This window comes from Caenorhabditis remanei, chromosome I, assembly GCF_010183535.1.
Source record: "Caenorhabditis remanei strain PX506 chromosome I, whole genome shotgun sequence".
NCBI classification, from domain to species: domain Eukaryota; kingdom Metazoa; phylum Nematoda; class Chromadorea; order Rhabditida; family Rhabditidae; genus Caenorhabditis; species Caenorhabditis remanei.
Window position 1 is genome coordinate 9,654,811 of NC_071328.1, and position 22,075 is coordinate 9,676,885.

The following is a 22,075-nucleotide window of genomic DNA, read 5'->3' on the forward strand; positions in this document are numbered from 1 at the left end:
CGAAACTTGGAATGCAGCTTTTCGAGATGAACATGGATGTGAAGATGCTTCCGGCCACGAATCCGACGGGGAAAGAAGTCATGGACTCTTCATTCAAACTTCTCGATAAGCAGATGTGTCCACATCTCAGTGTGGTTACTTTCATGGTCAGCCGAATCGAAGGAAGTACTGAACAGTTGGTATTCAACAAAACAACGGATCAATTCGAAATGATTCGTTGTGAAAAGTGCATGCAAGATAGACAACTGAAGAAAGGAAAAACAGTCGACGACGGATTGTGTATGGAAGTGTGGGCTACCAATAACTGTGAAAAGTACACTGTCATCTATCGTGGAGAGCAAGGGAAGCTCACATGGAAAGTCTTCACTGTGAGAACACAATCATGGGAGTATTGCTCAAAATCTGTTATGGATTGCCGTGCAATGTCTATGAGAGGTTAGTTCTATTTGAGTGTTCAGTGTTTTATAATTGTACTTTCAGACCTTCTACTTCGCTATCACTATGAAAGAAACAATCGAGCACCCTCTATGAATTCCATGAGACAAGTTGATAATGTTAATAGACAACTGGCGTTCATCGAGGATACTACAATGGGAAGAATTTTCTGGATGATGGACTCACTGAATGCTGTTAAACCGTTCGAACTGATGTATTACCCAAACTCAGCCGAGCAAACACTAATTGAGATTGATCCATTAACACTGCACAGAAAACGCCAGGAATTATATCATGCTCTGAATCCTGACTGTTAGTTGAATCAGTTTATTTTTCAAACTAATTATTTTTCTTTCAGACAAAAATTCCACAGATTATAGTAGTGTAGTTCGTCGATTCACTGAGCTCAATTGTGATCATTGTGTCCAGCTCGCAAGCAATGCTCTCCGAAGTCTGAATCCAGGTTATTCTGATGGTGAGAATCCAGCAACATCTTGTGTTAACAATAAATGAATCTGAGAGTATGACTTACTTAATTATTACAGCAGGAGCCCCACACGGACTTCCAACTCAAGGAGGAGCATACCAGCCGTACTGGAACGGAACATATGCTCATCAGTATATGACTGTTCCTGTTTCGACACAGTATAGTCGTAAGAGTTACTTTGAATAGTGTTAAATTCAGTTTCATGTTTCTTCAGACTACATGGATCCAATTGCTCAATCCGTCCCTCGCCAATATTCGAACAACAACACTCAAGCTTCGGTTTATCAGTCAATGAGTTACATGAATGGAAATGCAACTACTGCTTATCCGTATTACTGCAGTTATCCTAGAGGAACCAACCCTTCACTTGGTTCCGTTGCTCATTCATACCTAGAAAATCCGATGGATCCCTCATGTATTCGATATCCATATCAATATACGAACAGATTGGGGCAACATGGAATTCCTACTCCAAATGTTCCATATCATCGGTATCCAAAACCACGTATCAATCCACCCGTGAAGCGTACGGAACAACCTGTAGCCATGGCTTCAGATAAAGGTTAGTAGCAGTAGTTGGGCAGAGAAGATTTGAAAATGTGATATTTGTACGAGTCTGAACATATTCAAGAGAAGCTCAAATACTTATCAATAAATTCTTTTTCAGAACAAACTCCCAGAATTCCCACTCCCGAAGGGATCAGAGGAACAGGATATACACAGCCAGTCGAAGCACTTTCAAGTCTCGAAGAACTTCAACGCCAACTTGCTGCACTTGTTCCACCTACTAACTACCAATATTATCCCTTTAGGACTGAGGACCCGAGAGAGAAATTGGAGAACGAATTGAAAAATTTGGAAGAAATGTTCAGAGACAGTGTCACACTTTGTGCCAGTTCTCATGGAGAATCATCACATGCGGCTGTTCACGCCCCGAGAACGAAGAAAACCGTTCGGATGGGTAACACTATAAAACAATAAAGCATCGTTGTATATTTTTAAACTTTTCAGACATGGATCGTTCTCCAATGGAAAAAAATCAAGAAACAGAACAACCGAACCTTTTGGTCGAACAAAAGAAAGTAGAGAAGAAGGAAGATGTTCCTGGTAAGAGTCACATTTCCATTCATAGGAATTCTAAGATGATTTCAATTATTTCAGAGGAAGACTCGTCAGACGATGACCTTGAAGATGAAGATTATTCATCTGAAGATGATGACTCGGATGACATGAATGATGAAGAACAACTCAAGACTCTTCTAGATTCTCTTCAGAACAGAGTCAATCTTGATTTGGATTAAATCATCCAATATGCATTCCACAGATCCTGACTTCTTCTCTTATTATTTATTCCTTTTCTAACAATTTTCAACCAAATTTTGGTGACACTCTTTTATTCAACTATTCATCGTCAGTTCACTCCCCAGTTCATTTTTCCTCAAGTTCAGCTATTGTGTCCTTGAGTTTTCTTTTTTCAAACTTCATGTGTAATACAGGAATTCCTGCATTCCAATTTTTCTAAAAGTATTTTCTCAGCGTCCATCCCATTCCCCTCTTCCCAATTCGGCGTATTTCCAGTTTCCCCCGATTTGTTCGAATGGCTTTGTCTTTTGCTTTCTGACCGCCGTCTCCTCCATTCCCATTTTTATGAGAGCACAGTTTACGATACTGCGTCTCCTGTGCCTTTGATTTCACAACCGTTTCCAAAATGTATCCAGAGGTGATTTGATTTTCCTTTCGTTCAATTGTTCGTTTCTTTTGATTTTTTTGATTTTTTTTCACAGTGCTTGCAGAGTGTAATAAGTGTGTACATACCGTAGCCCTTTTCGAGGCTTTCCCCCTGTCCCCGTCAACGCCCCCCTCATCAGTCTAATTCATGTTGTTCTTTTACGATGTTTTCTCCGTTGCTTGTACCGTTTTTCTCCATCATTCCTTGTGAATCAACCCACAATTGAGCATATCCTAATTTTATTTTACAAAAAACCCAAAAAACCCCCAAGTTTTAATTTTGTGCTGTTATACTTCCAGCCTTCTTTCCTTTCTTAGTGCCGTCCATTTCTAGTTAATCTTTTCTCATTTTTGTTTTTATAATGAAGTTTTTATAACTGGGGAACAGCTTCTTCAAGGAGATGTTTTCCGATTTCCAGGCTCTCAAGAGTTTCAAAAACTCCTTGATATTTTTATGATCTATTCTAGATCAATCCTCTCCCTAATCAATTGATTTCAGTACTAGTAGCCAGTCAACCAACAATGAGTGAGGTAGTCGACGTTCCGGATGATTCACCACCAAGATCTCCCGATGTCGAGTGCCCATTTAGTGAGGGTAATCATATTTCGAAACTTCTTATTTCAACTAACTTTCTAAATTTCAGAAGGTTCCTCCGAGAAAAATATGGAGCCAAGAAAGAGAAGCGCTGACTCGATCGATCAGGCTGAACAGGCTGAAGACGATGGTGAGTTACACGAATTCATGAAGAGATTGCTTAAAAGAAATTGAGCGATTGATCTCTAAGATATAATTATTGCAAAACCCAGCAATTTGATTTCCAGATGTAGTCATTGTAGAGAAGAAAGCCAAGATGAATGAAACCGAAGTTGACTTGTCCGGAGAAGAAGGAGAAGGAGAGGAAGAAGAAACCACTGACAACGGAAATCCAATCATCGTCGAGGAACCAGTCGAGCCAGAGTCAACTGAACAAGAAGCTCAAGATGAGCAATCTGCTGAGGAGCCAAAAGAGCAAGAAGGAGGAGAGGAAGGAGAGGAAGATGACGAGGAAGAAGAGGAGAATGGAGCTGAAGAAGAACAAGAAGATGAGGAATAAATTGGATTCAGAGGAAGAAAAACAATGAATATCAACATCTTTCATAAACTTTCCTTTCTAATCCTTAAAAGAGCAAGAGTGTTGAATCGGACATGTTGTTTCGGTGTTGTTCGGCTCATCACGATTCCTCTTTTCCTTTCTTCTTCTCTCTTCAGTAACCACCCGTCTCCATAATTATCTCATTCCTCATCAATCTTTCCACTATCTAAACTAAAACATTTTGAGCACAATGGCGGTGGAAATTTTATCATCTCTAGGCTTTATTCAACAGGATCAGATCCTTCCCAGATCATTTGATCTAGTTAATAATACTCTGATTTTCAGCCTTCTTTGTGTTCTATCTCCGCATATAATCTCTACTCGATAATGATCTTTAGAAGAATTGATAAGGCTTATAGTAATTATTTTCACAACTGTCCGTACTGTTCTCCTGTCTTTTCTCTCTTTTTCTCTTCGAAATCTCAAAATGCACAATTCGAACAAAATGTATCGGAGGTGTTTGATGAAGCGTATTTTAATTTTTTCTCTTTCACGAAATGTCGATTTTTTGAGTTGTAATGGTGTAAAATAAATGTTTCAATCGGCAAAAGCGCGTGGACTTTCACAAAGACATTCTGGAAATTTCGATACTCAAAAACACGTGGATAGCTGTGAATCGAAGTATTTGATGAGAATTGATTATTCTCACTTTGTCTTCATTTCGGAATAACAAACTTCTGAGGAAGCAATCTGATCTATCGGTGTTCTTTGAATTGCTATGGCAGTAAGTTTTTTCAAAAAGATTATCAAATTCATAATCGAAATTATTTTTTCGAGTGAAAAAACACTGTTCATTCTCACTTTTCTAGAATAGAAAGAATAAAAAGGAGTCGTCTCAAATGGGAACTGTCGAAAAATCGTCGAACAATGATGCATCTGTCACCGATGACATTCGTGGTGCTGAATACTATCATGGAATGGTTCCACGTCAAGATGCCGAAGGTTTCTTGAAGAGAGAAGGGGATTTTTTGGTTCGAAAAACAGAACAGACTCCTGGAAAAGTAGTTTTGGCTCTTTCGGTCAGAGTGACTGATGAGTTGTGCCGTCATTTCATGCTCAATATGGATCCGGCAACTAACAAATTTTATTTTGAATTCACCCATCAAGAGAGCACCATTCCGGACCTGATCAATTGGCACATGTAAGCGGACAATATTTCTTCAAAAGTTGAAGAAAAGTGATATTTTCAGGTCTTCGAAAACTCCAATATCGGCCGCTTCTGGCGCCAAAATCCGTCGTCCGATGGAGAGATCTCCGTGGTTGATCAATCATGACAGCATAGTTGCCAATAAAAAACTAGGAGAAGGTGCATTTGGTGACGTGTTCATTGCTGAGTTGGATCAAGGAGGAAAGCAAGAAGTAGCTGTGAAAACAATGCGAGCTGAAGCAACACGTGAAGCTCGGCTTCGTTTCATGAAAGAGGCTCGTCTCATGAGAAAGTATCAACATAAACATGTAGTTAAATTGATTGGAGTGGCAATTCATGAGCATCCATTGATGATTGTTATGGAATATTGCCCGAACGGATCACTTTTGAGTCATTTGAAAAAGAACAAAGTCTCTGCTGCTGATAAGTTGAGGTTCACTACGGAGGCAGCAGATGGAATTGCATATTTGGAGAGATCCAAGTGTATTCATCGCGATATTGCTGCGAGAAATTGTCTTTTGTCTCAAAAGAATGTGAGTTATTCTACTTGAGAGACTCTGAATTTCATAATATAAGAGATTCAGGAGCTCAAAATATCGGATTTTGGAATGTCAGACAACAAAGATGAGATAAAAGATGAGGCACTTGAGAAGGTTCCAGTAAAATGGTTGGCTCCGGAAACGCTTCAAGAGAAAGTATTCACCCATAAGACGGACATCTGGACTTATGGAGTTCTAGTCTGGGAAATCTATGCGGATGGAGCTGAACCGTATCCAGGATTGACGAAGATCCAGACTCGTGCGAAGTTGGTTGTCAGTGACTATCGTATGAAAATGCCTGAGGGAACACCTCCACTTGTTTCCGAAATTGTCACTGGAACTTGTTGGCAAAAGAATCCAGAGAAAAGATCGACAATGGATGCAATTCACAAGAAACTTCGAGACTTTTTTGAAGCCAAAAAATAATATTTTGATAGAAAAGTGTAGAGATCTCGACATGTAATGAATGATGATTTTGATTGATTTGACTTTTCCGATAACAAATGAATTTATTAAAAGTTTTAAAAAAGAAAAAGAAAACGTTACTTGGATCACAGTCAGAAAAGCGTGATTACAGCAAGTTTAATCCCAAAATAAATAGAAGAGTAAAGAAAATTATAAAAGTGAAGTGAAACCTTATGTTTTGTTGAATCATACAGGAGACACGAAGCCTTAGACGTCGTTTTCAACAGAAAAAATTATTTTTCTTCTATTTCATCTTCTTTGAATCTGAGATAAGAGGTCTTTTAGGATCAGAATGAGGTCCTTATATAAGCTACTTCATACAACTTACTTTTCTTCTTTTTCTTCTGATTGATCGAAAGTGTTTGGAAATCCTCAAGCGTATCAGGAACCACTTCTGAAATTTTGTTTTGAGAAATGGTTTTTTCGTTTTCTTCTGCTCTTTTTACAAACCAGTCTGACATGAGTTGCTTTGGAGAGAAGCTCCTTCTTGGTCGTCATCGGTGGTGGTTGAACCTGTAAGAAGTACTTTTGTGTTTTTTGTAAGAATAAATAATAATTATTATTATTCCTATCATGCTAGCAGGTGATCCTACGATCCTACCTTAAAAATTGCAACTCACCTTGCAAAATATCTTTCGTAATGTTCTGAATCGAATTCGGATATGTAATCATTTCTGTCGGACGATCGATAATCATGAATGGTCTCAAAAGCTTCACCGGAAATTCTGGCAACACCGCGAACGTCTTCTTTTCTCCATCGCATCGAACCTTTTCCAGACCGAATGGTTTTTTCTTAATGACAGTCACATCTTTTGTTGTCTCATTGATATTGATACAAAGAAATTCATGTGGTTTCAGATGGTCGAAGTTGTTGTTGTAGATGAGATCCTTGTAATCTCTCTGTTCGAAGCCAGTCGTTATATCATTATAGATGAATTGCTCCACCTTATAATTCATTCCATTCCGAGCGAAAATTACGAACTGTTTGGAATGCTCATGATACACAGAATACAATGCTGAGAGTCCAGTTTCCGTTGTTTCATTAATGCAACGTTTGCATTGAAACGGAGTAAATGAACCATTCTTCTCATCGTGCGTGAATTTGTAACTATTTCCATTATAAGCAACTCCGAAACAAATCGTTTGAAAATGCGAGCATTTGCTGATATAATAGCGATATGATTCATCAATAACATCAGGTTTTATCTCTCCACACACCACTTTCTCCATTTTTTGAATCGAAAGAGTTCTAACGCACAGCGGCTGGATCGGCACATACATCCTGGCATTTTCGTTATATACGAGCTTCCTGATAACTCCGTTTACATCTTTTTGGATTGAAAATTTTCCAAATCTCGGGTGATTCAAATTGAAGATGACATTCGAAGCGCTTATTTTCGTCATATCTGGAGTATAATTAGGCAAATCAACTTGAATAAATCCTCCAGTTGCCGGGCAGAATACGTATTGTTCGATTTGTAATGTCACATAATTTTTAACGAAAATCAGCTGATTGTTGAGTTCTTTACAGAAGATTGATTGAAATGGAAGTAGATGTTGCTCATAGATGATTGGTTGGCATTCAACACAATCCAATTGAATCATTTTTCCGGTTCCGTTTTCCAGATGATAATATACACGGAATCCATTGATATTGGGCAATGCAATGCTGTGCACTTTTTTTGATGGACACCAGTGAGAATTTAATGTTCTAAATGCTCCTTCAGGGATGTTAAAAATAGGAAAACGGGCAGTTTGAGGAGGATTCATTCCTGAAAATATGGGAATTAAAATTGTGAATGGATATCTGGAAAGCAACAATATTTAGTTCAAATGGAATAATAAAACTAGAAAACTTTATCCGGAAGTGATGACTGAAATAGCAGGGAATCAGAATTCTTATTTGTAGAAAAATGAATGAGAAGAAACGTTCAACGAATGAGTTGACGAAAATGATAAACATATGCATTCGAAAAAAGAACGAGATAGTGTATACAATACAGAGATGAAAAAGAGGCGGGACTTTGATTCGATTGTCCCCTCTCTCCATTTGCTTCATACCATTTTGCACACATGAGTCATTGTGCAAAAAAAGAAAGAGAGATTCTGGAGAATTCTCTTCTCGATCCGACTGCGTCTGGTGTCTCTCTGAAATAACCGGGAGAGAAATGTGTAATATTATTGTTTTTATAATGGAAACTGAAGTTTGAAATCTACAGTATCCCGGAGTGGGAGGAGACGGCGAATATGTAGAAGACGGGAGAGAAGATTGAGAAACGGAAAAGATGCCCGGGTCTTGACAAGTATGATTCGCTTAGAACCAGGGTTTTCAGTTTGAAACCATGTCCATTGTTTATGTTATCTCTTTCCGGAACAATGTTTTATTTAATTAGAATCCACACTCAATTGAAAATACAAAGTGGCATACAGATAAGCTCTCTGAATGGACTGATGAGAGTCCATAAAATATTATATTGAATGCGAAGTGGAACATTAATTACAGAGTAGCAGGTGTCTTCGTAGTTATCACTGAATTTGGAGCAGAGATTCTGCAACGTTCTTATTTTTACTGCCTTTGAAGATCTGTCAAACTCCAGTGCCATACAAAGAGTAGATAGTTTTGCTCTTATATCTACGAAACCAAACGAACCTTGATAGCCAAATCGGATAAAGTATAAAATGTGTCGATATTTGCTGGAAGAACCATTTCTACAGTAGTATTGCACTTTAAGCACAAATTCTCAAGAAAGTTTACACTGGTAACACTTGGAATAACATTAAATAGAAGAGTGCAGAATAAGAATAGTTTCATCTCGTAAACTAACTGAATGGTAAACTGAATGCGCTGCCGAGGCACATCAAATCTAATTTGCATCGATGTGTTGGCATACTGATGATAAATATGTAATAGGAAGCAAACAATATATTTCTATTCCTGAAATGAAGAAAGTGGTAACTGGCATAGAGTTATAAAATAAGTGAATCTAAGAATTACAATAAAATATATCTCGATGGTAGAACGTTTTTTTATTTCAGGAAGCTTCAATAGGAATCATTGGCCAACGACGGCGTTGTAGTCCTTGACAAACTTCTCGTACTTTGCCACGTTCTCTGGAGTGAGCAATGATGCGTACTTATCCTTATACTTTTCCAAGAAGTAATTCAACATGATACGATGAATGTACAAGTATTGAAGATCATTTTGGATTGAATAAGCACGTTGATCACGGATTCCTTTGACGAGATCGGGCATTGGAGGGCATTGCTTGTTTTCTTGGATTTTTTCTATAATAAATTGGAATTTATTACATGTGAATCTACAGAATAGAATACTCACCAAGAATATACTCAATCGCGACAATCGTTCCAGTACGACCGATTCCCGCGGAACAATGAACCACGATCGGAAATTTAGATCCACGTACCGATGAGAGCAGTTCTAACCCAGTCAATTTGCATGGTGGAACTCCGCGATCCGGCCAATCAGTCCAATGCAGATGACGGACAGGTACGGTCTTTCCGTCATACGAAACGGTCAAGCTCGTTACCTGGATCTCATTATCTCTTTGCATTGGTTTGGATCCAAGGTTCTCAACCACAAGACCCGTCTTGAACTCCTTTTTCTCGTTTAGGGAGGCAGGCCAGTACTGTGCACATTTGAGTTTTCCAGTTTCAATAGTTTTACACAGCATTACGATTTCCTCTACTTTGTTCTGAACAATCATCCACCAAAACTCCTCAACAGTATGTTCCATAGGACCTTGGCAGCAGATGAATCGCTTTTCAGAGTTTGGGCAAGCGACGAAATTGGCATGGATGTAAGTGCTTGGAGATGGTGGATCGAGTTTTACAATACATTGGTCTTGACACGGAACATCTTGATAACTGAATGAAGACAGTTAACAAAGTATAGAGTAATCTACGCTTACCGATTTTTGGTAATATTGAAATCCGGAGATTGGTTAGCATTGAAGTCTTTCTGGGTCATATCATTTCGAGTGTACTTCGCCAGAAAACGGAATTCCTCTCGAAGTTTGTCGACGCCAGTGTCGAGTGCTCTGAGAACCCACTCTTGAACAACTGGATGAGCCTGTGGTGGAGCGGGTGTCATGTTCGTCTTGTTCGTTGCATCGCCTTCTTCCTTCTTCTTATCCTTTTTGATACGTCTCGATCCCTCTGTTCCAGCTCCCTTCTTTTTACCAGCCTCCGGTGCCTTCTTTCCCTTCAACATCCCAAGAACAGCTCCAGCTTGCGCTCTTGGTTGTTCGAAATCGTCGGGCATTGCTTCAGTTATCAAAGCTTGAGGCTTTTTTTGCATTCAAGATTTCTTATTGAACTGATTTTGTTTCTCTTCTTTTGCCTTTTATATCTATAATTTTCCCTATAAAAACGTTAATGAGGGCTCCACGATAAATTTGGTAATTAATTAAATTATTTTTACTCTTTTGTCCGGAGATCAGTATACTGTTTTTCTAATTTTTTGAATTTATTTTCTCTATTTTCGTCGGCCTGGTCCCTCTCGATTGCTTTCGGACGTTGTCAAAAGTGGTCGCTTTTGCGTTTTTCACTAACTCTTCTGACAAAAAGTATACAGAACTTTTAATTTTGGTGAGTTGAACTTCAAGTTTTGACAATGTTCGTGGCTGCAATGATCAATTTTGATGCTGTATCGGTTTATGAACACTTGACAGGAGGAGTTAAAGGCGCGTCTAATGAGTTCAAAAAGGTCTCGAAGCGAAAAACATTGTTTGCAGTTCTTTTCAGACCTGGAAATCTCAAAAAGACGGTACTTGATCTTTATAACTACGAGACCAATCATGCTAAATTTCTAAAAATTTAATTTTTGAAAATTCCGAGTTTTGATTAAAATCTTGTTTTCGAAGTATAAGTTCTCTATCAATTTATTTATTTTATAAACTCTTCTTTAATATAAATTCCATTCAATGTACCCGTTTATGAATGTCAAGTGTAAATACGATTGAATCCGAATGTTATCCGTCGATTGGCAATCTTCCGCTCCCATCTAATTTATTCAGTTTATGCGCGGTCTTCCATTCCGTTCATTATGTCTTTTCTTATCATCTCTCATCGTCTGTTTCTTCTCTTCGTATTCTTTTATTGTTTCTTCTATTCAATATTATTAGTTTTGCAGAAATGGTCGGTGATAGTCCTACGGTCACCGGTTATCTCGAAAGGGCACAAGTCGCCAAAACGATGGCGGAAGACGGACGATGGGCAGAAGCCGCAAATGTACTCAAGCAGCTAATGGCAGATGTGAAAACTTGTAAAATTGCAGCGAGTAACAGAGAAGATACTGAGTCAAGGACTGTAAGGAAAGTAATATAATTTTTTAAAGAAAATTAGAAATAGTTCATCGCTTTTCAGGCCTTCCTGAAAGCCCTCGAAGTAAACTTAAAGCTAGTCCAACAGAATGCACGCGACGAAGAGGATCTTCATGATGCAATGACACGGCAGAGTGGCAGTCCAGAGCCACCAGCAGATCCGGATGTATGGTCGAAACCTTCTCCGCCTTTACCCACTTCAAAGTTTGCAACGAAAAAAAGTGGCACAGTGCCAAGACACCCAAGAGAAGTGTTGAAATCCACGTCTTCGATGAGCAGTAGTCACGTACAGAATTCAGTGGACTCGAAGTCAGTGCCATCTCAAGGAATACTACCGCCGAATAGTGCCGGAGAGTCATTCGATGCGTCAGCATATGATTCAGTGAGTTTCAGAATAAATTTTGCAAGAAAAGATTCGTGCTTGAACGCCGATCGTTTGGATACCATTGGCTTTTCGGGTGGAAGTATTTTTTGTAGATTATGATACTGATTGACGTTCAAGTACAAAGAAAATCTTCCAATACTGTCTCTCTGCCCATTTTAGATTCGCAAAGATAACTTTAAGCGCGGCCGTGATTCATATTGTAAGTTTTTCTCATTTTTCAGTACATTGTACAAGCGGTACGTGGAACGATGGCGACACAAACTGACTAGGGAAGGTCCTCGACTCGGTCTGGAGTTATGGTACGTGACCTATATCATTGGAAAGCTGAGAAAACGCTGATTACAAATATATATTCAGTTTTTGCCCTCGAGGCCTGGTATTCAAGAAAAACAAGGTCAAAGTTAGAAAAAAATGACAAATTATTGCCTTTTTAGCACGGGAAAAATGTTTTGTAATTTTTTGCGATTTTCGCGTGTTAAAAAGGCAATAACTTGCCATTTTTACGATCTTTGACCTTGTTTTTCTCGAATACCAGGCCTCGAGGGCAAAAACTAAATATATATTTGTAATCAGCGTTTTCTCAGCTTTCCAAAGATATAGGTCACGTACCATAACTCCAGACCGAGTCGAGGACCTTCCCTAGTGAGAATACGATGGTTCTGGATGACATAATTGGAATGCACGACGTGAAGCAAGTCCTCCACGAAGCAGTAACACTTCCCCTACTAGTTCCCGAGTTCTTCCGTGGCCTTCGGTCGCCGTGGAAAGCAATGGTCCTGGCTGGACCCCCAGGAACTGGAAAAACTCTTATTGCTCGTGCCATCGCCTCGGAATCCAGCTCAACATTCTTCACGGTCTCATCCACTGATTTGTCTAGTAAATGGCGAGGTGATTCAGAGAAAATCGTGCGTCTTTTGTTCGAATTGGCCCGCTTTTATGCTCCGTCCATCATTTTTATTGATGAAATCGATACACTTGGTGGCCAACGTGGAAATTCTGGAGAGCACGAGGCGAGTCGACGCGTTAAATCGGAATTCCTCGTTCAAATGGACGGAGCACAACACAAGTTCGATGAGCGTCGTGTGCTCGTACTAGCTGCGACGAATATTCCGTGGGAACTCGATGAGGCGCTTCGTCGGCGATTCGAGAAGAGAATTTTCATTCCGTTGCCAGATTTGGATGCAAGAAAGAAACTCATTGAGACTTCGATGGAGGCAACATTAAAATCGAATGAAATTAACTATGATGAGTTGGCTGCACGAACGGAAGGATTCTCTGGTGCCGACATGGTTTCGTTGTGCAGAACTGCTGCTATCAATGTGCTCAGGAGTTGAGTTTTTACTCTGAATCGAAACTGGCGCATCTTTGCCGTTACTTTCTGTCAATTATCATCATCATTTCACTGAAAAATCTATCCCATTTTGCAGATACGACACGAAATCGCTGCGAGGCGAAGAACTCACTGCCGCAATGGAATCGCTGAAAACGGAGCCAGTTCGCAACTGTGACTTTGAAGCAGCCCTTCAAGCCGTATCCTCGAGTGTCGATCCGGATACAATGGTCAAATGCAAAGAGTGGTGTGACTCGTTTGGTGCCATGTAAATTGCCGAGGTTCTCAACATGCCAATGATCTCCGAAAGTCTTTCATATTTGTGAATATATGTTAATTTCCCTTCATGTGAATATAGTTCTATTTGACTTTTTTAAACCCCAAAAATGCCTATCTGATATTGCCGGCATATTAAGATAAATTTTCTTGTTTTGTTAGTTAGATTGAAAAAAAAGAGGACAGAAACAAAATTAGTACAAGCAAAATATGGAAACTAATAGATGCAATACCTTATGAAAGAAAAAAAGGCAAACATATTGTTAACAGAGCGGGTAAGGGATAACTGAATCTTAAATTTTTTTCGATTTGATTTTTGTTTTGCAATTGATCATGGTGCGTCCAAAGTTGCTACAAAACAGCAAAAACGACAAATCTGCGGCGTCCAAAGTTGATTTGTAGATTTGCAGGTTTGCAGTTATGCGTTATTGCTCATCCTTAATTTTTTAACTGCAAAACCTGCAAAACCTACAAACCTACAAATCAACTTTGGACGCCGCAGATTTGTCGTTGTAGCAACTTTGGACACACCATTAATGAGAGAAGGGAAAATAATTGAAGATCAAATACGTTTGTAACCAAGATAAAGAATGATTTTCCGGGTCGAGACATGTCCTACAAAAATAGACATGCGCCTTTAAACTACAGTAACGATTGGAATTTAAAAAACAATTCGAATTTGTATTCATTCCATTGACCCGACAAAACTAGACAATTTGGGTATGTTTTTCATAGAAAATTCTCAGAGATCTCATTAAATTTAACTACATTTCAGCTGATATGTCACCCTATTCTTCCCAGTCAACTTTCATCCCTCGATTCTGCTCCTCTCTCGGCAAAGACATCGTTTTCGTCCGAACGAAATCAGGAACGTACTCCAAATTCACATTTGATGACTCAAAAAATTGCTTTTTGTCAGTTATCTGCAATGATTGTCATGTTGTTCCGACAGAATATGATTTACTACCATTATATGCAGCATGGTCGAACCGTCTCGAACGATATGTAATATTTGTGAAGAATTTGCTGAACGGGCAAGTTGAGCAGTACGTTTACGAAATGGATTACGAAGGATTTCAACAAGTGTTTCAACCAGAATTGGTGTTTGATTCGAATCGATCTCCTACTTCGAATGAGTTTTTCACTGTCGGCGGAACAGAAAAAGACGGCGTGACGATTATTAAAAAAGATTCGAAAGGAAGTTTTCGTAAAGAACAACTGAATTGGGGCACAAAGCAATTCGAAGTCATTCCGCCTGTTCCTGTAAGACTTCTGGAAACGAAAAAGCTCGAAAAGGAGGAGACGATGCCTGTTACTATTCAAATTCCGATAGAAAAAGTCAGAGAAATATTGGTATCCGCGGAAAAAGAGAAGCAGGATAGTTTGATGTTGTCGAGAAAACGAAAAACTGAATCACACGGCGCACCTAATGCAGATCTCAAGAAAGGAATCAAAGGTGTAGTTCTTGTGTTTCTTATGTCTCATTTAGAAAGATGCTATTCTGAGATTCTTGAAATAATCGTTTATTGTGAGAGAAATCTCAACTATCAGCAGCTCTTCTTCTAAATTTTCTATTAATAACCTCCATCCCGAAGTCTCGTACCTCAAACAGAAACCAGCCATAATCTTCCTTCTCCTCTTCGTAACGTCTCGTGTCCCGACATTTATCCTTTTTTTCCCTTCTCTTCTCTTTTAATCCCAAGTCCCAATGCTTCTGTTCACACAGGAAATTGGTTGCCAAGACAACAGATGAGCACGTATTTGATGTTGAAAATTTTATTCTGACCTACCTTGCGAAATGTTGTTATTCATAGGCATTCACAGTCTAATTTTTCTAGATAAATACGCAAAAAATGGTTCGTGTTTTTATCAGAATACTAAATTTAACCTATCTTTTTTCAGAAGTTGAACAAAAACCAGAAGATTTGGAAACACCAAAAGTTCCGAACAGTGCTGTGGTACGAGAATCTGATATCCACGTTGTAGGAAACAAGGCTAGACTGTCAAAGAAAGGTTATTTTTTCGTTATTTAAATTCAAAAGTATCGCGAGTATGATGAGATGGACAAAATAAGAGTCTCAAAACTACCGTAAAAACTCTATTTGCAGTTTTTTTTTTCAAAGAACCCGTATGAGAGCAACACTTTTATACAATGTGTGCAAAACGTTATAATACTCCAACTTCCAGACATTGTCGAAATTCGTCGACTCGCTGCATTGATGGGAAATCCAACAGAACCAGATTCATCGGATGACGCCGACTACTCAGATTCTGATGATGACGTCATAAAAGAAGATGAACAAGGATTCGAAATCGCTGAATCAAGCTGCTAATTATGGTTCTTGTATGCCCCTTCACTCTGATTGTGTTTTTCTATCAGAAATACCGTTTTATCTGTTATTCTGTAAAATCCTGTGAACTCCACCATCACTGTCAATTATCACTAAACCCTGTAACTGTTCTCTTTTGCATAAATTCTCGAGAAGAAAGATAGATCAGTTGAAGATAACACCGTCATTGCATACAGATAATATCAATTGTCAATTCGCTCTCTTCTCGTTTCCTTGTCTCTAATTCTCTCCAAATATACGAGAATATGATTTTGTGTGCAAACAAATGACAAGGCGTCTCTCATAATTCGACTCGTATCAACTGTAAGATTGTTGTTGTATTGGATTGCTCGACTTGACCTTCTCAGACTACTCCATATACTGATAACATCAAATAGTCTTCTTCCAATGTTACGGCTGATTTTTTTCTCTTCTTTACTTTTCCTGATCAATATTCCATGTCCCGATCTGTCAATGTTGGATTGGTTCTTATTAGTTGTGGTTCTCTCACTGATGGGTTTGCTGGTTAGTTTCTTTTTCAAAAATTGTGATATTAAACAGGATCGCGATAGAATACATGAAACTGATCATGCGTCTTTCTGTTTATACTTATAATGGCTCTTCGTTTCTAGTTTAGTTCTCAACGTCGTTGCAAACATTTCTTATCATTGAATTTGTATCTAGTCTGGTTAGTTTTCTCTGATAATGATAATTTAAGTTTTTTTATTTGGAGAGGAACCTTGGTTTAATGATAACTTTACAGGAATACCGTCGACAAAGTTACTTTAAACATACTGTATCTCTATCTACTCGGGAGATGCGAAGACGATCGAAATGGGCAAATAAACGGTATTACGGATTCCACTGTGACTCGAAGAAACAATCGAATCACTTCAATTATCGATTGCAATTTTTCTGCAATAGATCACGAGAACAAATCGATACTCCTCTATCGGCAAACATAATTTCATTGACAAATCATGGATTTGAATTTGATGAAACAAGACGTGGATGGAGGCATATTATTGTTTCTGATTCTAACATTCATGACTTTAGTGACGCATACATTTCAATCGAAAAAGTGACTGAAAGAGTGAATGGAGCATACTTCAATTGGAATGGTGTCGCATATCCAGCTGGTTGTGCATTATGTTTAATGGATCTTGGAGAAGGAAACGAATTGACAGATAATGATCGAGACGTTTTCCTTGAGTTCGCGAGAGATGAACAGTTTTCGAATCTTCTCAAGAAGATGGAAAGAAGACTGAAACCACTTCAACTTCAGGAGTCTGATTTAATGATTTTGTATGCAACTCGTTCTCAAATTCTCGATGATTTCGTTATCTTTGCTGAAAATTTGAAGAATGGAAGTATCGAAACGTTCATTTATAACAAGGAACGTTACGGTCTTCAACGAGTTCGAACAGATTTGGAATATGACGAATCGAAGAATTTGGAAGACGGAAAACGAGTTCTTCTTTTCATGACTTATGATGAAACACGTGGTTTTGTTCAAGCACTTACTGTATATCGAACAGAAAACGGATCAATTGAGAAGAAGATTCTGAATGTGGAAGAGAAAAGATTCGAAATTATTCCAGAAGAACCGATTTTATGTGATGAAGAAATAGAGATATTCCAAGAAGAAACTGAAAATGGATTCGAAGTCATAACAAATTGAAAAAATTGTATTATTCTGTTGAATACATGGTACACTGTCATTTACAAAATAAATTCATTACTTTGTATCTCAATAAATCTGATGATAAACTTATATTATACAAATTAATTTATTAAAACAAATGAGAAATCCAAAATGAAATCAGTTCACGAACTTCGTAGTCTTTGCTTTTGTTCTACTTCTATTTTTATTGTCGACGACTTCGATTCGATTTTCTTCGGTGTGCGAGCTCGAGCGAGTTGGTTCCCCTTCTCTTCGCGAGCTGATAAAATAGGGCGAGATCTCTGAAAAGGAAAACTGATATAATAAGTTTCTTGATCGTTCTGAAACTCACATCGTAGGTGAAACTTTTTGGTTGTTTCAAAGAAATTGTCAGATTCAAATCGTCTGGTTGTGTTGATTCCTCCTTTTCTCCATCTTCATCATCATCACTTTTCATTTGAGACTTTCTAATTACCGAACATTCTTTCCCTATCCTGGCTGCTACATTGATCAGAGATCTTACTGTATTCGAGAAGACAAGATGCGGATGAAAGAATTTTTCGTCTCGTGCTGTGAGTAAACAGAAAGGTTGAAACTCATCTAGAACTAGTTTCGTTGATTTATTCGTCTTGAGTTGAAGTTCTTTCTTCTGGTATGCATGGACATGATCAGTTCCAACTGATATAGGGGGTTCAACGTCTTGCTGAAAACCTAATTGCCTCAAATCTATGTATCCATTTGTCCTTACCATATCATTCTCATCCGGTTCCAAATACGCTGCCCAAAACGGTACTTCTCCCATCATCGTTGTCTGATACACATTTTCTCCTGGCATCTTCATCACATCTGCCAGTTTCGGCACGTGTTCATATGAATCCTCCGTCGGTATTACTGTTGCTGAACTGACTTTTTGAGGAACCGTTGGCTTGAAAAATTCCGAATCATCGTCCACTAAAAGAGTCGATTTATTCTTCGTTGCATACTTGACTGGATACGATTTTTTCTCAACGCGATCCATGAAAATCTTTGATTTTTCATCAAGTGCTACTTGTGGTCGAGGCGGTTCAGCCTTGTTTTCTTTCAGTTTTTTGAGAAGGCGTTCCATTACTTTCTCATCAACGTCATTGTGCTTGATTGACACTTTTTGAGGTTTTCCTTTTCGGGTTGGGACGACAACTGAAGAAATAAAAGAATGCTTTTGGATATGAGTCGCAAAGAAAACGCGATTCTCCATTCAATTTGAATCAATGTTTGCATTTTGATTCAACAGATTCTTACAGCGGTGTTCCAGCGAAAATAAAATAAAAAACAGGAGAAATGAAAAAATTTTAGAAGTGTTCCTACGAGTTATAGAAAACGTGCTACTCTAAAACATTACCGTGACTCCTTTTCAACGACAAATCCGCATCATGATCACTTTCAGATTCTGGTTCTTTTTCTTCTTTCCATTCTGTTCGCTTTCGAACACTTTTCTTTGTTTCCCTCTTTTCTTCATCCTTTTCAGAATCCTTTCTCTGGTCAACCTTCTTCACAACGTCTTCTTTTTTCTCTTCTTTCTTTTCTTCCTTTTCGATATCTCGATGTGGTGATACGGCTGAGTTACTCTTTGAAGTTGTCGACGACTTCTTCTTTTTCGATTTCCGACATTTTGATTTTATTTTTGAAGTCTGAAAAATAATAGTTTATGAATGAGTCTATTACTGATCACTCTGACATTTACTCCATGCTTTGGTTTTGTTCGCCTAGATTTGCTCACGAATCTCTGAAACTTGAGTATAAGAACGACTCTGAAGACACCTCACAAACTTTTGCTTTTTCTTTCTCCTTTTCGTCCATTTTTTAAGAAACGATTTGACTAGAAATGATTCATTCTTCTTATCTCATCTTTCTATTGATTTTCTAAACGTTTTGCTCTCTGAGACCTTCTCGTGAACTTTCCTATCTTTCAATCTTCTTTTTTTTTAATCTGTGATATCATATCTGAATCAATTTATTTTTACTTCAAATGACTACAAGAGAGAGTACGAGAAGTACCGATGAAGGTCCATTACCTGAAAGAGCTTTCTATGGATTAGCTGTGAGTTTACCTATTGACAATTTGTATGTTAAAAATAAAATACAGGATCATCCAAATCATGGAATATTTTCATCGATTTTGAAACGAAAAAGGAAATTCGCAATGACCGATGAAGCGAAGAAGATGTGTCAGCAAGTAGAGGCTTACAAATCATGTGCAGATCGTTTACATCTTTCATTGATGTTTATGCTTGTTGAAAATCCTGTCACCTCAAAACAGTTGCATGAACGTGTGGCCATTGATTTGAGTTGTAGCACTGCTGGATCATATCTGAGATTCTATGAAGCTATAAATAGGAAGGGAAGAAAATTGGGAACGAAATCGAATTCAAAAGAGATTGAGGTGAGGCCCTTTCTAAAATTCAAGAATTTATTTGAAATAAAGATTTTCAGAGTGTGGAACCAGCAGCAAAAACGCTATTGGCAATGAATGTGGAGCAAGAGAAACGATGCAGAAAGCAATTGGAAAACTTGAAAGCGTTGTCGAAATTTATTGGAGAAGATTACTGGGAGTATGCAAGACTTAGAAAAGGTTAGTATCAGATACATGAAAAGAGAAGTTATCAATTTTGTCTCAGTGTACTGGGAAGCTATGGAACAATACGACGAAGCCGTCACTAATCAGAATAAGGAACGGTCAGAGCAAGCAGAACAGGCGACAGCGAGTGCTCAAACAAAGAGGAATGATTGTCGAATGAAGATGATGGATTTCATTGTGAAATCAATTAATGATCAGAGGGGAAAACATGCAGAGGCCGTTCTAAAGTAAGTCTTATTTTCGATCAAACCATGAAAAAACGTGATAATTTCAGATTTCGAGACGAAGCCATCCTGTATCATAAAGCTATGTCTGACCTGATTCCCGATCTGAAAGTTGAAGCGGATGCGAAACCTGAGAGCAAGAGTTCCATCAAACCCCCAAAATGAACTTCATCTTTCTTCTTCTTTTTTATAAAGTGTTTGAGTTGACGAGTTGTTTTTATGGATATAGAACGTTACATTAAATGGTGCACCAATCATTTGTATTGTTAATACTGTCAACCGGTTCTTGTATAGGGCCTGAAACTGTTGAGACAAAACAATTACTTTTGTGCGATTTGAGACAGAATCCCACTCGACTTTTCTCATAAAATCTTCCAATTATGTCATTCTCCGTGGTTCTGACCAGTGTGAAGAATGCAAGAAGGTCCCAACTGACGCCTGGCTTCTCCATCTTCCTCCTCTCATCCTCTCGTCGAGCCATCTGATTCTCCCCCTCTTCCCTCCCTCTAACTTTCTGCGTCTCATATTACTCTTATCTCTCATTATTTTTCCGCGCGGAGAGTCGACGCACTCTTCTCTTTCCACACTTCTTTTAACTTCTGCGTATCTTCTCTTTCTCTGCTTCTGATGTTTCTTAAGAAAGAATAAATATGATGTCATATCTGAATAACCTTTCTAAACTCTCTTTTATCTTATTAATACAGAAATAATCAAATAGTTTCCAGATGAAAGCGTTGGGATTTTTGGTTTGCGTTATTCTTGTCGTATTTTTGGTAAGTCTTTTTAATATATTGAAACATTGTTGTTTCCGAAAACTCGTCCATCCAGAAAAATAATAAAATATCGAGTTCCAGCTCTACAATACAATTCGACACTTCCTAATAAATCAAAAATCCAAATTGATTGGTTTGATTCGACGATATCCGTTACTTCCATTTCCACAAGATGGATTCAAAGAATTCGAAGCAACTGAAAAACTGAAAACTCTTGTTCCTCAAGCGAGAATTCAAGTATGTAGAAATTATACGAATCGACAAGAATGTTGGAATGGAAAGAAGCAAGCAATTCACAAAATGAATGAAATAATGAGATGGATAGTAAAATGGAACAAGAAACAATTTGATGGAAGAGTTCATGGAGATAATGATATTGAGAAGATTGAAGATCTTGTGCCGAATGATGCTCGATTGATTTCAATTAAAATGGATGGATTCAAACATGGAGAAATGTGTCATGAGTTCGAGCCAATTGACGGAACAATCGAAGGAAGTTATTTCACGTATCAAATGTTTGGAGACAATAGAATTCAAGTAACGAATTATGTTGAGGATAACATCAGTTATGTTGCTGGATTCTGTATTTATATTGATAGTCCATGGACATCTGGAAACTACTTTAGACTCAAGTTTATCGAAGATTTCTTCAACACTGTGAAACTCCCAATCAGAGTACGAACTAGAAATACTGCAAGGGTGATTGTAAAAAATGAGAATCAAGTGAATGTTCAACACTCGGATCAGAAGAAGAATAAAGAAAAAGGACATGAAATACGAGTCGGAGTTCCAGAACATGAAACTGTATATATGTTTGAAACAGAGAATCGTCTCTGTAATTCCTCGTCCCCAATACCATCGGAAGTCAGTTTACCAGAAGAAGGCGGTCCGTCTTCCGAAATGACAATCAAATGGTGTCCAAAACTACGGAGGAATATAATGTCAAAAATAGAAGAAGATGTGGTTATTCATGAAGAATGGGATCCAAAATTGGAGAGAATGAAAAATAAAGAATGCCAGCTATGTACTGATGTGCTACATCACGAGGAACCACCTGCTTATTCTTCACTTGCATAACTATTTGAGGACAGTTTGTGAGTTTTTTAATTCCATCTAGAAAACGATGAATTCCTGATTTCTTCGGACTTTCACTCTTTTTAGGTCAGTCGTCTTTCCCGAAAAAAAAGTTCAGACTATCTGAATG

At 38.2% G+C, this 22,075-nt stretch overlaps 11 protein-coding genes across 11 annotated transcripts; 7 read left to right on the plus strand and 4 right to left on the minus strand.

The window, feature by feature from the left end:
• Positions 1 to 2,405: 2,405 nt before the first annotated feature.
• GCK72_002030 (uncharacterized protein) lies at positions 2,406 to 3,744 on the plus strand (the record flags this gene model as incomplete). The annotated part of the gene is made up of 4 exons (XM_003114691.2): positions 2,406 to 2,409; positions 3,150 to 3,245; positions 3,295 to 3,375; positions 3,473 to 3,744. The coding sequence occupies 4 exons, from the start codon at positions 2,406 to 2,408 to the stop codon at positions 3,742 to 3,744; spliced, it is 453 nt and encodes a 150-aa protein (XP_003114739.2).
• A 757-nt stretch (positions 3,745 to 4,501) lies between these two features.
• GCK72_002031 (uncharacterized protein) lies at positions 4,502 to 5,895 on the plus strand (the record flags this gene model as incomplete). Its single annotated transcript, XM_003114980.2, has 4 exons — positions 4,502 to 4,507; positions 4,593 to 4,924; positions 4,974 to 5,463; positions 5,515 to 5,895. The coding sequence occupies 4 exons, from the start codon at positions 4,502 to 4,504 to the stop codon at positions 5,893 to 5,895; spliced, it is 1,209 nt and encodes a 402-aa protein (XP_003115028.2).
• A 326-nt stretch (positions 5,896 to 6,221) lies between these two features.
• Positions 6,222 to 7,704, minus strand: GCK72_002032 (uncharacterized protein; the record flags this gene model as incomplete). The annotated part of the gene is made up of 3 exons (XM_053723228.1): positions 6,222 to 6,328; positions 6,385 to 6,447; positions 6,555 to 7,704. 3 exons carry the CDS (start codon positions 7,702 to 7,704, stop codon positions 6,222 to 6,224), a joined length of 1,320 nt encoding a protein of 439 aa, XP_053591873.1.
• A 632-nt stretch (positions 7,705 to 8,336) lies between these two features.
• Positions 8,337 to 8,746, minus strand: GCK72_002033 (uncharacterized protein; the record flags this gene model as incomplete). Its single annotated transcript, XM_003114814.2, has 2 exons — positions 8,337 to 8,483; positions 8,585 to 8,746. 2 exons carry the CDS (start codon positions 8,744 to 8,746, stop codon positions 8,337 to 8,339), a joined length of 309 nt encoding a protein of 102 aa, XP_003114862.2.
• A 240-nt stretch (positions 8,747 to 8,986) lies between these two features.
• Positions 8,987 to 10,252, minus strand: GCK72_002034 (uncharacterized protein; the record flags this gene model as incomplete). Its single annotated transcript, XM_003114600.2, has 3 exons — positions 8,987 to 9,219; positions 9,272 to 9,819; positions 9,864 to 10,252. 3 exons carry the CDS (start codon positions 10,250 to 10,252, stop codon positions 8,987 to 8,989), a joined length of 1,170 nt encoding a protein of 389 aa, XP_003114648.2.
• Positions 10,253 to 11,088: 836 nt separating this feature from the next.
• Positions 11,089 to 13,263, plus strand: GCK72_002035 (uncharacterized protein; the record flags this gene model as incomplete). The annotated part of the gene is made up of 4 exons (XM_053723229.1): positions 11,089 to 11,262; positions 11,320 to 11,658; positions 12,282 to 12,958; positions 13,089 to 13,263. 4 exons carry the CDS (start codon positions 11,089 to 11,091, stop codon positions 13,261 to 13,263), a joined length of 1,365 nt encoding a protein of 454 aa, XP_053591874.1.
• A 784-nt stretch (positions 13,264 to 14,047) lies between these two features.
• Positions 14,048 to 15,600, plus strand: GCK72_002036 (uncharacterized protein; the record flags this gene model as incomplete). Its single annotated transcript, XM_053723230.1, has 3 exons — positions 14,048 to 14,723; positions 15,170 to 15,280; positions 15,455 to 15,600. 3 exons carry the CDS (start codon positions 14,048 to 14,050, stop codon positions 15,598 to 15,600), a joined length of 933 nt encoding a protein of 310 aa, XP_053591875.1.
• A 471-nt stretch (positions 15,601 to 16,071) lies between these two features.
• Positions 16,072 to 17,278, plus strand: GCK72_002037 (uncharacterized protein; the record flags this gene model as incomplete). The annotated part of the gene is made up of 2 exons (XM_053723231.1): positions 16,072 to 16,122; positions 16,361 to 17,278. 2 exons carry the CDS (start codon positions 16,072 to 16,074, stop codon positions 17,276 to 17,278), a joined length of 969 nt encoding a protein of 322 aa, XP_053591876.1.
• Positions 17,279 to 17,424: 146 nt separating this feature from the next.
• On the minus strand, positions 17,425 to 19,096 carry GCK72_002038 (uncharacterized protein; the record flags this gene model as incomplete). Its single annotated transcript, XM_053723232.1, has 6 exons — positions 17,425 to 17,562; positions 17,613 to 17,963; positions 18,009 to 18,436; positions 18,639 to 18,927; positions 18,981 to 19,022; positions 19,067 to 19,096. 6 exons carry the CDS (start codon positions 19,094 to 19,096, stop codon positions 17,425 to 17,427), a joined length of 1,278 nt encoding a protein of 425 aa, XP_053591877.1.
• A 169-nt stretch (positions 19,097 to 19,265) lies between these two features.
• GCK72_002039 (uncharacterized protein) lies at positions 19,266 to 20,263 on the plus strand (the record flags this gene model as incomplete). The annotated part of the gene is made up of 5 exons (XM_053723233.1): positions 19,266 to 19,337; positions 19,383 to 19,679; positions 19,730 to 19,868; positions 19,915 to 20,101; positions 20,149 to 20,263. The coding sequence occupies 5 exons, from the start codon at positions 19,266 to 19,268 to the stop codon at positions 20,261 to 20,263; spliced, it is 810 nt and encodes a 269-aa protein (XP_053591878.1).
• A 560-nt stretch (positions 20,264 to 20,823) lies between these two features.
• GCK72_002040 (uncharacterized protein) lies at positions 20,824 to 21,948 on the plus strand (the record flags this gene model as incomplete). The annotated part of the gene is made up of 2 exons (XM_003114963.2): positions 20,824 to 20,871; positions 20,953 to 21,948. The coding sequence occupies 2 exons, from the start codon at positions 20,824 to 20,826 to the stop codon at positions 21,946 to 21,948; spliced, it is 1,044 nt and encodes a 347-aa protein (XP_003115011.2).
• Positions 21,949 to 22,075: the final 127 nt, after the last annotated feature.